This window comes from Oncorhynchus masou, chromosome 25, assembly GCF_036934945.1.
Source record: "Oncorhynchus masou masou isolate Uvic2021 chromosome 25, UVic_Omas_1.1, whole genome shotgun sequence".
Lineage (NCBI taxonomy): Eukaryota > Metazoa > Chordata > Actinopteri > Salmoniformes > Salmonidae > Oncorhynchus > Oncorhynchus masou.
In genome coordinates, this window is record NC_088236.1 from 36,350,935 (window position 1) to 36,362,182 (window position 11,248).

General features: G+C 39.6%; 2 protein-coding genes across 2 annotated transcripts; both read right to left on the bottom strand.

The window, feature by feature from the left end:
- Nucleotides 1–4,090, bottom strand: LOC135514228 (P2X purinoceptor 4-like). Its single transcript, XM_064937550.1, has 12 exons — nt 3,765–4,090; nt 3,477–3,624; nt 2,701–2,772; nt 2,396–2,468; nt 2,090–2,186; nt 1,923–2,003; nt 1,661–1,802; nt 1,281–1,417; nt 1,116–1,209; nt 866–931; nt 590–700; nt 1–380 (listed from the first exon to the last, which is right to left on the bottom strand). The coding sequence occupies exons 1-12, from the start codon at nt 3,899–3,901 to the stop codon at nt 351–353; spliced, it is 1,188 nt and encodes a 395-aa protein (XP_064793622.1). The 5' UTR covers nt 3,902–4,090; the 3' UTR covers nt 1–350.
- A 79-nt stretch (nt 4,091–4,169) lies between these two features.
- p2rx7 (purinergic receptor P2X, ligand-gated ion channel, 7) lies at nt 4,170–10,403 on the bottom strand. Its single transcript, XM_064937548.1, has 13 exons — nt 10,136–10,403; nt 9,708–9,855; nt 9,483–9,554; nt 9,305–9,377; nt 8,910–9,006; nt 8,457–8,537; nt 7,841–7,982; nt 6,515–6,651; nt 6,247–6,337; nt 5,649–5,714; nt 5,452–5,556; nt 5,195–5,302; nt 4,170–5,006 (listed from the first exon to the last, which is right to left on the bottom strand). The coding sequence occupies exons 1-13, from the start codon at nt 10,252–10,254 to the stop codon at nt 4,569–4,571; spliced, it is 1,677 nt and encodes a 558-aa protein (XP_064793620.1). The 5' UTR covers nt 10,255–10,403; the 3' UTR covers nt 4,170–4,568.
- Nucleotides 10,404–11,248: the final 845 nt, after the last annotated feature.

Sequence of the window (11,248 nt, forward strand, 5' to 3'; positions counted from 1 at the left end):
GATGGGAAGAGGACATATTTTCCAGAAAAGGCGATAGTCTAAAAATATACATTTTCTACTTTCTATATTGTAACTTGTTTATTATTCTTTTGTGATCAATTATGTGAAATGACAATTTCCATATTAAAATGATTTTTTTTTAAATGATTTTCTTACCTTGTTTTAAGGTATCTTATAACAGATTATACACTTCACATTTGACGAGGCTTAATCTGGAATATTAGGTAATATCAGTACATGCCCCATATATGATGTTTAAGGGGCAGGGGCAGGAGATGGCTAGAGGTCTGGACAAAAGATGGCTTCAACATTCCCCCACAATATGAAATGACTACTTCTCTGTGCAGGATCTACCGGGTCCCATACGTTGTTTCTCCCAGCTGTACAGACAAATAAGAATTTGTCAGATTAATAATACATGATTTATATAACTAATTTAAGTCAAATCTGCATAATGAAAAAGTTGATAAACAGCCAAGTTGCGGTTGTTAAGCAAAGAATAGTGATGGTTATTTTTGTAATTATTCCCTGATAATTAAACTGGTCCTGTATTTAGTGGAATAAGCTTGAGAAGTCACAGGTAACTCACAGGTTCACCAGCATTGTCATCAGTGTTATCCAGATATGTGAATTTGTGTTTGCTGTAGTAGTCTCTTCTCTTTGTGCATGTCAGGAGAAACCAGTTACAAACTGCATTCACCTAAGGGCACACACTTGCATGACTATTTCAAACTGAAAATGACAACTAAATTAAACTGTATTAACAGGCTAACATTTCTTAGAAAAATGCTTTATGGTACTAATAATGAATGTTTGTTTACAAATAATGAGTGTTTTGGAGATGGCTCCACTTAACAGAACTTACCAAAGAGAGAAACGTTAGCGCTGCACCTACATTCACTATGGTCGGAACCATGTTGAATTTACCTGCCTGTAAAGATAGAACAGTAGAGGAAGGTAGGCCGATTAGTCATTTGACCTTGAAACCCTTATTGTGGTGGTCTCAATTGTTGCCTTTACCATCTTGTGAACATAAAGCTCATACATTGTAAAAATTAAGGATTCTACTCCTTTGGTTTTAAGAATCAATTCTTTTTTTGTATGTTGAGTCTCACCGTTCCAAAAACAATGACATCAAATCGGATTCCATATGCTTTGATCAATGTTCTTGTTTCCCTACCATCTGTGGTTTTGTAGTACTTGGCAAACCTGTGGAAATAAGTCTTGTTGAAAAGCTGTATTTATACTCTATGACAGCATTGTGTCCACATTGATTTCACCTGAAGTTGTATCCAGGGGCCACGTTGTTTTCAGGGATTTTGTTGTCTAGCCTGCGGAAGGAATACTTAGGGCCACAGTAATGTTCAGGCCAGTCCAGGTCACAGTTCCAGTCAATCATAATCCCAAGAACACCACCCTGAACAAACACAATCATTTAGTCTCATCTCAAATTCATCTATTTAAATGTGTCATTTGATATACCAATGAGTGACACTACTGCCAAAATGTGGCCTGATGAACAAGGATGATTAAAGCCCATTCAATTGCAACATACTAAACACGGCATTAAGAATAACTACAGGAACATCTAGTATGGACTTATGCAGAATCGAGGCTTGTAAGGGACCTAAAGAGGAGAGTGTAGAGCTAAATGTTATACCCTGATTGCCATGGTCTGAAAGTCCTCCTCAGCTTCAGAGACCATGTCTTTAAGGCGGAAGATGGGACAGTCAGGGTCTGTTTTGCGATTGAATTCACATTGCTTCAGATAGGAGGAGTTAACATCAGGCAAAATGTTTCTTCTGCAAGAGACCAAAGAGAAAATATTATTCTACAGAATAAAGTAAAACTCTCAAGCAGGTGTCCTGCCTTTATTCCTTTTCATGTTTAATTTCAGTGCCGGACAAATTAACATGACTCACTTGTGAAAGTTGAATTTGGGGTATGTCACACTGTTTTTGATTAGCACCGTGAAGTCCTCTGCTGCAACCAGCAGTGCATGTCTATGATACAAAATGTGTTCCACTTATAATACCTTGCCGCAATGAGCATACCCTCATGAATCATATTATAATTTGTTCTTACTTACTCGGGTAAGTTGATGTCTATTTCAAGAGGACACCAAGATAGCACTTCACATGTTTTTACAGTCTCTGAGTAGTTCATGCATAGCCCTGTCTGGATACCTTTTTAACAGAGTAATACGATTAGAAAACATTGCTCTTTAGTTAATCAAATATGTTGCAGGATGATTCTGAAAATATGACTGAATTTCAGGACACTTTTATCTGGAGCAGTAGATTTAGATTTTCTTATGAATGTTTCAGTCATCTCCCTGCTGGTTTCTGACCTTAACAATTATACAAGGACTCATCAGCAAGGCATGAAGACCTACCGTTTCCACGAACATCATTGGATCCCTCTAAGCAGTCACTGTCTGACATGCAAATGGTGGATTGGTTTGGGAGCTTAAGAAGATACAGGATCACATTTCACTATCATTCAAATACTTTTGATTACCATTGAAATAATGGTTGTATAATGCATATCTTCTAAGTCAATGTATTTTAGTATAAATACAGTCCAACTTAACATTTCACTGGACATTTTCAGTAGTTTTTAATTCAAAGAATAAATACACATTTTACAATATAGACTTACACATTTCAATGTATTTTAAAGGAGAAATCAGCAACTTACCTCGGGACAGGTCGATTGAGTTTGATTGGGGGTGACAATCATGTTGGTCAACACAAAGAAAGAACTCTCACCCTGCCAGACAGAAGACATTGTCTGAGAAAAAAATATCTTTCTATACAAAAACAGTTACCAACACAATCTGAACTCAAATGGACAAAAAAGTAATACGCTGCAGATAAAGTGTATAGAGTATAGGATTCTACCTGAGCAGGGATGTAAAGTACTTGTGTAAAAATACTTTAAAGTGCTACTTACATTGTTTTGTTTTTTAGGGTACCTGTACTTTACTATTTATATTTTTGACAACTTTTGCTTCACTACATTCATGAAGAAAATAATTTACTTTTTACTCCATACATTTTCCCAGCATCCATTTTTTGAATGCTTAGCAGGACAGGAAAAGAGTCAAATTCACACTTATCAACCCAACTGCCTCTGATCTGACAGACTCAGTAAACACACATGCTCCGTTTGTAAATTAAGTCTGAGTGTTGGAGTGTGTCCATGGTTTTCCATAGATTAAAAAACAATAATATGGTGCCATCTGGTTTGCTTAATATAAGGAATTTGAAATTATTTTTTACTTTTGATACTTAAGTATATTTTAGCAATTATATTTACTTTTGATACTTAAGTTTATTTAAAACCAAATACTTTTAGACTTACTCAAGTAGTATTTTACTTGGTGACTTTCACTTTTACTTGAGTCGTTTTCTATTACTCCATTACATCTTTTACTCAAGTATGACAACTGGGTACTTTTTCCACCACTCTACCTGAGGGGGGATGTTGTAATCAGCCACATCCCACACACGTGTGCCCAGATCAGAGGTGTTGGTGAAGCCAGTGCCCTTCACCTTGGTTGTGACAGAACTGATCACTGAGTCTGTTTTCTGGTAGGACTTTTGCACCACACAGACATACCTAATAGTGTAGCAGGTCAGACAGGAGACAAGGGGACACAGGTGTAGAAACAGTGATACATTCACACATCCACTCTGACTAAATGTACTGGAACACCAGCTTTTTAATGTAAGAAACAGAATAATTGAATCCCAACTTACCCAATCACATAAAAGAGGATCAAAAACTGGATTAATCTGAAGACGGATCCCACTACTTTGCTCTTTACCACAATCATTCTTTCTGTTTCATATTCAAAGAACCAGAGGTGGCAGCTCTGAGAGCTACAGCCGCCCATCTTCTGAGTTATGGTTACACTGTAGAAAACTAGCAATATGAGTGATTAAAGAGGTGAAGAGATGTCACAGCCTGCTGAGATAATAGTCTAATCATTTTAATGGCTCGTATGAAAATTACAACGGACCCTGGCTCAGTTGGCAAATATACCCTATCTGACAAGTGGCATAATAAAACTGCTGTTCATCCACTCCAGTGGATGAATGAAAATATTACTGTATGCACACAAGAACTAGCAAAGTTGTGAAATTATGTTATCAAGTCAACAATATTTTCAAAGTTACATTTATTGCACATGGTAAAAAAACATATGTTCCAATCTAAATGTAAGTAGACAGTCAAAGAAAAGATAAAGCAGTTCCCACCTCCAGTTAGCTCCAGTTCAGTCTCATCTAAGATAAAGTCTATTATGTTATTTCCCTCTTCATTATTGATGGTCCCTAGACAGTGAGATGGATGGACACAATATCTACAAGACAATGTTCCGGTTGAAGATGTTAACCTTAATGCTGAATGGAAGATTAGATCAATACACCAGTACAAATGCGTTGTACAGTCACTACATGATGAGAACCAATCTCTGATGGAGCTTTCTAGAACACTGACTCTTCCTCGTCCCTGAAATTGTGTGTCAGGGCTGGACTGGGGAGATGTAGTTCTCCTGGGCCTCAGACAGTGTACTCTCCTTCTTGGCTGGGGTACTCCTCTCTGATTCTCCACACACTACAACTGGGCATGACAGGGATACTTTCTCTGGGTGGGGCCCCAATTCTCCAGCTGATGTACTGTCTGTAGGAGCAGTTGCGAAGGGCGGCGATCCGTTGCTCCCCCTCGGTCAGGTCAGAGAGAGGCTCCCTGTACAGCAACACTGCCTCCAACAAGGGCTGACTCAGCACCAGCTGTTCAAACAGGGAGGAGGTGGTGATGCAGCGGCCAATGCTCTGCCTGCAGCACAGCTGCTCCTGGGGATGGGTGGAAGGGAGACAGCAGCCACACAGACACCAGGCTGGACGGTTGGGCCGGGGGAGAACCTGGGGCGGCTTGTCTATGGTGTTGTTGCCTTTCTGCAATACACCAACCATGGCACTCAGGTGCCCTGTGTCGTCCTGGCAACAAGTGTGCAGTACACATCAAATGAGTCATATGCACTGATACAATATGTATGTATTACCATACTGACTTACTGTATAAAAGACAAAGAGGAGGATAAAAAAGTGAGATTAAAAGTGACATCTTTATCTATTGTATCAGGGTGAGAATGGCACTATATTGGGGAAAACACAGTTATGCTAACCTTGCATGGGTGAACAGAGATGGGCTTCACTTGTTGTAAACTTTTCTTATGTGATTTCTTCACCACTCTTATATGGTTCTCGTCCACAAACGAGACACAGAGAATGCACTGGAACATAGAAGAAGAATTGTCTCATTGTTCAGCGTCTCACCACATATTTACATCAAACAATTCAGCCAATGAGAATGGCAATCTTGCTGTGGGTTTGTATAATCCTCAGTGGGGAATGCCATCCCACTCCTACATCCCACTCCTACCTGCTTTCTGTCCTGAACAGATTCAACTTTCTTCTCGGAGTAGTTCTGTCTGGCTTCTTTAGAGTAACAACTGGTCCCAATGAGCCAGTCGATAAATACAGTGGTCTACGAAAAATCACAATCATTGTCCTTTACTTTCCCTGTTATTAGTTTTGCATTTGAAACAAGTTGAATAAAAAAGACTGAATAACACTCACCAGTGTATAATATGATAGAGTTGATCCAATAAATATGATCAGTTGGATTATGCTGAATTTTCCTGCCTTAAAAGAACACATGATATAAATTACCATTTGTATTTTTCAGATTTTCATGAATTAGAAAAAGAAATGAGATACAGCTCGGGTTCAATCCCGGGCTGTATCACAACCTCCCGTGACCGGGAGTCCCATAGGGTGACGCACAATTGGCCCAGCGCCGTCTGGGTTAGGGGAGGGTTTGGCCCGGGGGGACTTTGCTTGGCTCATCGCGCTCTAGCGACTCCTTGTGTCGGACCGGGTGCCTGCAGGCTGAAAGCAGTCGTCAGTTGAACAGTGTTTCCTCCGACACATTGGTGCGGTTGGCTTCCGGGGTTAAGCTGGTGGGTGTTAAGAAGCGAGGTTTGGCGGGTCATGTTTTGGAGGATGCATGACTTAACCTTCGCCTCCCAAGCCCGTTGGGGAGTTGCAACGATGAGACAAGATCAAAATTAAGGAGAAAAAGGGGGTAAAAAAAACTACAAAATAACAACATTCACAAGATTACCATCATCATTGTTGCAGGTTTAAATGACGAGACTTACTCAGTCATACAAACCTCTCCAAACACCATGACATCAAACCTGATCCCAAATGCTTTAAACAGGGTTCTCTCCTCAACACCTTTCTCTGTCTGATATCTGGCAAACCTGCCAACACAAGTAGTAGGTTAAACAATGTAATATCTGGATTGCATTGATATATACAATTACAAATGTCTATAGCAGTATTGATTGACAGCTTTCCATAATTTGACATGGGTCAACTGACCATGTATGACCTATGACATGACCGTTGGCCTCAAGAACAAGGCCTGTCACAATTACCTGAAGTTGAGACCAGGGTACAGTGTTCTATTGCTCTCCTTCTCATCCAGCCGGCGGAAGGAGTATTTGGGCAGACAGTTCCGCAAGAACCCATCCAGGTTACAATCCCACTTAATTTGGATCCCAATGACACCACCCTTTGGTGAGAGAGCATGGTGGAGATGATCTACTCAACGTGTTTTATATCAACCTGACAATCATGTAATCTGACGTAACTAAGGTGATTTAGGGCTAGATTCAATCGGTATCGCCGAAGTATCGCGGAACATCCGCATTATATCTCGATTTAAATGTAAAGGCAATGTTCCCGCGTTCGCGGAGACTGCACTGCACTCACGGTACACGCTGCACATGTCGGCTCAATTTTTGACACCACACTCCAAAAAGCAAGTTTTGCAGGCTCTAGTTTTGTCTAATCTTGATTATTATCCAGTCGTGTGGTCCAGTGCTGCAAGGAAATACCTAGTTTAGCTGCAGCTGGCCAAGAACAGAGCTGCACGTTTTGCTCTTAATTGTAATCAGAGGGCTGATATAAATACTATGCTGCCAGTCTCTCTTGGTTAAGAGCTGAGGAAAGACTGACTGCATCACTTCTTCTTTTTATAAGAAACATTATGGGAAACTTTTTTTTTCTTTTTATAAGAAACATGTGTTGAAAATCCAAAATTGTTTGCGTAGTCAATTTACACACAGCTCCGACACACGCACTTACCCCACCAGACATGCCACCTGGGGTCTTTTCATAGTCCCCAAATACAGAACAAATTCAAGAAAACGTACAGTATGATATAGAGCCCTTATTTCATGGAACTTCCTTCCATCTCATATTGCTCAAATAAACAGAGAACCTGATTTTAAAAAACTGATAAAGCAACACCTCGTGGCACAACGCCTCTCCCCTATTTGACCTAGATTGTTTGTGTGTATGCATTGATATGTAGGCTACGTGTTCCTTTAAAAAAAAATTATGTAGTTCTGTCTGCCTTGAGCTGTTCTTGTATAATGATATTCTGTATTATCTCATTCTGTATTATGTTTCACGTTTTGTGTGGACCCCAGGAAGAGTAGCTGCTGCTTTTGCAACAGCTAATGGGGATCCTAATAAAATACCAAATCGGAAATCACCTTCATATTTTTATGCGGATACAGATTGAATCCAAACCATAATTCTGTAATTCGTTACGTAATCAAATATGTCCAACATTATGTGCAGGGCCAAAATAGATACAGACAACAGTGAGGGACATACATAATTGAGGGTCATAGAGTTAGTTTATGTGAAAGTTTGTGGTTGTTTGAGAAACTCCATCTAACAAAGCAGCCCACCTCAACTGCCATCTCTGAGAAGTTCTCTTTAGCCTCCTTTACAATGTCCCCCAGACGGAAGATGGGGCACGAGGAGTCTGTATGCCTGTTAAACTGGCAGAGCTTCAGGTAGCTTTCCGTCATCTCAGGGAGGATGTTCCTTCTGTAAGACAGAAACGCATCAGTTAGATCCACTTTCACTAAATTGAAGAATGTGATTGTTTTCCATCGTTTTATGAATTAATTTAATTGTTTTTTTTTTATGCTCTCAGAGTGTGTACAGATTAATGATCTTAGTTTGAGCCAGATAGCTACAGCAGGAAAAGAATCCTGCAGCAACAGGAAGTTTGAATTATTATATGGATTACAATTGATGGACATTTTTTATACATTTTTCTTAAGGGAAAATCATGTCTGAAATTTCTAAGTGGAAAATTCAAACTTCAGAAGCCTTTAAAATGTTTTAAACCCCAAATATGTTTTAAACCCCAAACATGTTTTAAATGTCCTGCATTGCAGGAAAGTTCTTCTGCAGCAGGGTGATCAAATTAAGATCCCACATCTGTAAATATACTTGAGAACTGTTGTGTGCAAACTAAAAAGCCAAATTAAATCATATTGAATTGGAAAGTCTCACCTCATGAAATTAAAGTTTGGGAATCTGATGTTGTTTTTGATGAGGACTGTAAAGTTCTCAGCTGATGCCAAGAGAGCAGGCCTAGACGTCAGAGGAGTTATCAATTGTATTATTGAAGCAAAGTTGTGAAAACAATATTTTTTTTCCAGGGGACGGTTTCATTTTCATTTAAAAGTTTCTTTTAAACTACTGTGAAACAATGTTCCTTGGCATATTTGACTATATACACATGCAGCACTAAAAAAGTGAGCTTCCTCCACTTTAGAGGAACTAAAGTATAAATATAGCTGTCAGGCAGTGGTCTATGTAGAAGAGAAGATAACATTATTTACTGAGTAACTAACCTCTGCACATGTCAAATCACACTGAATTTGATATGAATAAGAGGACATGCACACATAACTGCATACTGATGCTGAGAACAACAACAACAATAATAGTGAGCTTATTTACTTGGGGGGCTTTTTCTTGGACTCTATGGGGCACCACGCAGACACCTCACATGTTTTCCGTGTCACATCAAACTTCACACATGCACCTGTCTGAACCCCTGATAAGGAAAGCAACATTTGAATTATTGTATGGGTCACATGACAAACAATACCAACTATTATCTTCGATGTTCTATTATCATGTGTCTACATGTTTACTACCACTGTATAAACGTATATAACCATAATGTAGCTGCAAATAGTAAAGAGCCCAGAGCGGAGCTGACCGTCCGAAACCTTAACACACCGGGGACAAATTCCTCCCCTCCATGCAAGAACAAATGGTATCACCAGATAGAGATGACACAAACAGAAGAGATGGATAATGGGAGAAGTTCTAGACAGTTGTAGTTGTACCGTGACTGTGCTGATCCCAGAATCCCTTTACACAGTCCTCGTCTGTCCGACACACTTTTCCATACGGAGGGACCTGCAATATAAACATTCCTATGAGATTAGTGTGTTCTAGTCATCAAATAGAAATGATATAAGACATTAGACTGTACAGTAATTGGATGTCCTACTGGCACTCTACCTCAGGGCATTTTCCTTGCCTTTGTTTTTTTGTAACAATGACATTGGTCACCACAAAAAATGAATTCTTTCCCTTAAACAGAAAGTCAAACAAATGTATAGAAAGTCAGAACCAATGTAAAAAATATGTGCATGTATATTACAAATGTAATATGTGTATAATATACAACAATAAAACAACAATATTCTCTCACTATCTCACACACACATAAACACACACACACACCTGTGATGGCCCACTGTAATCCACAACGTCCCATACTATATCACCAACATCTGGTAAACTGGTTAAGGCCACTCCCTTGACCTTAGCAGTAACAGAGCTGACCACATAGTCGTGTTCTTGGTACTCCTTGTTCCAGAGCATCATAATGCTACAAAATAAAACAATATTTGATCATGGTATGTTGCAAATTTGAGTAAGTTAGCCTACTTTGATAGATATCCCTGAACGTTTTAAAATACAATTGGCATGGTTACAAGAGATACAGTGGATGCAAGTCATACATCATTATTTTAGAATATAAACATTATATAAAACATTCATACTTTATTTTCAGGCACACGTTCTTGATCAGTCAAGGCGAGTGGGCGTTCGTAGTCTATTACCGTTATTACCGCAAGATGAATCCTTTTGCAGAATAGCCTACTCACCAGATGAACATCAGTATGACTCCGTTAAATGTCCATTTCAGCGATCCCAGCCTTACACTTTGTATTCGGACCAGTTTATGTGTTTCATACTCACATAGATTTAGCAGTTTACAAGGCATTTTGGATAAGTCTGACTGAGAGAAATGATCTCTTCTGACTCATACTTGGTTCTTTCTTCTCCTTCCTCTGGGTCAGCTTGCAGCTGTTGCAGTTCCATTGACCGGACAATATTCTACGTCTGTGAAATTCAAGACTGGTCCAGTCATCGTTGTTGTGGAGGCAGTGTGCGTGCACATCCCTACCGAGCAGCCAAAGCGGAAAACAAAGTCGTCTTTGTCGATTGTTTTATGTTATTTGCTACTTTGAAATGATTTGACAATAAATTGCTTGAAAAGTACATGAATAAAAATATATTCATATTGACTAATGATGTAGGCCTTGGGCTATACCGGTAAGAACATTAAAAGAGGTAAAGGATATTAAATTAAGATTTCTGACACTATCAGTATTTGCATATCAAAGGGTCATATCCTTATGAAGGGTTTCATTGTATCTGAGCAGGGGCACAACTTTCACTGGGGAAGGGGGGATGTCTCCCCAACATTCGGACATTTAAATTTTGTCCCCCGGTATTATCATTGGAATGTGATAGAAAAGAAGGCAGCGGTGTGCAGACGCCTCCGAGCGGTCGGGTAGGCTTTTTGGAGTGTTTAGAGGCCTGGATTTAGGACCATGTGGAGACCACAGAGTGGCTGTGTGAGACCACAGAGTAGGCTGTGTGAGACCACAGAGTAGGCTGTGTGAAGGCAAAGCTCCCGGAAGTCTGGCTGGACCAGCACGGGGAGGGGTTTATTCGCAGTGTTGAGCTAGTATTGTAACTGACATGTAAACGTGAATGAATAATCTACGCTAGTGAGTAGCTACCACACAGCCAGGTCAGCTCTAGCTTCTAGTTATCTGTCAGATAGCGATATTAGGTGGCTATTATTACTATCTAAGAGCAGTTGTTTGTATGGACATGTTTTGTACCCTTTGTTTTGTTTGCATGGACATGTTTTGTAGCCTTTGTTTTGTCACATTTCAGAAGTAAATGAACTTGGCAAACTTTCGCCA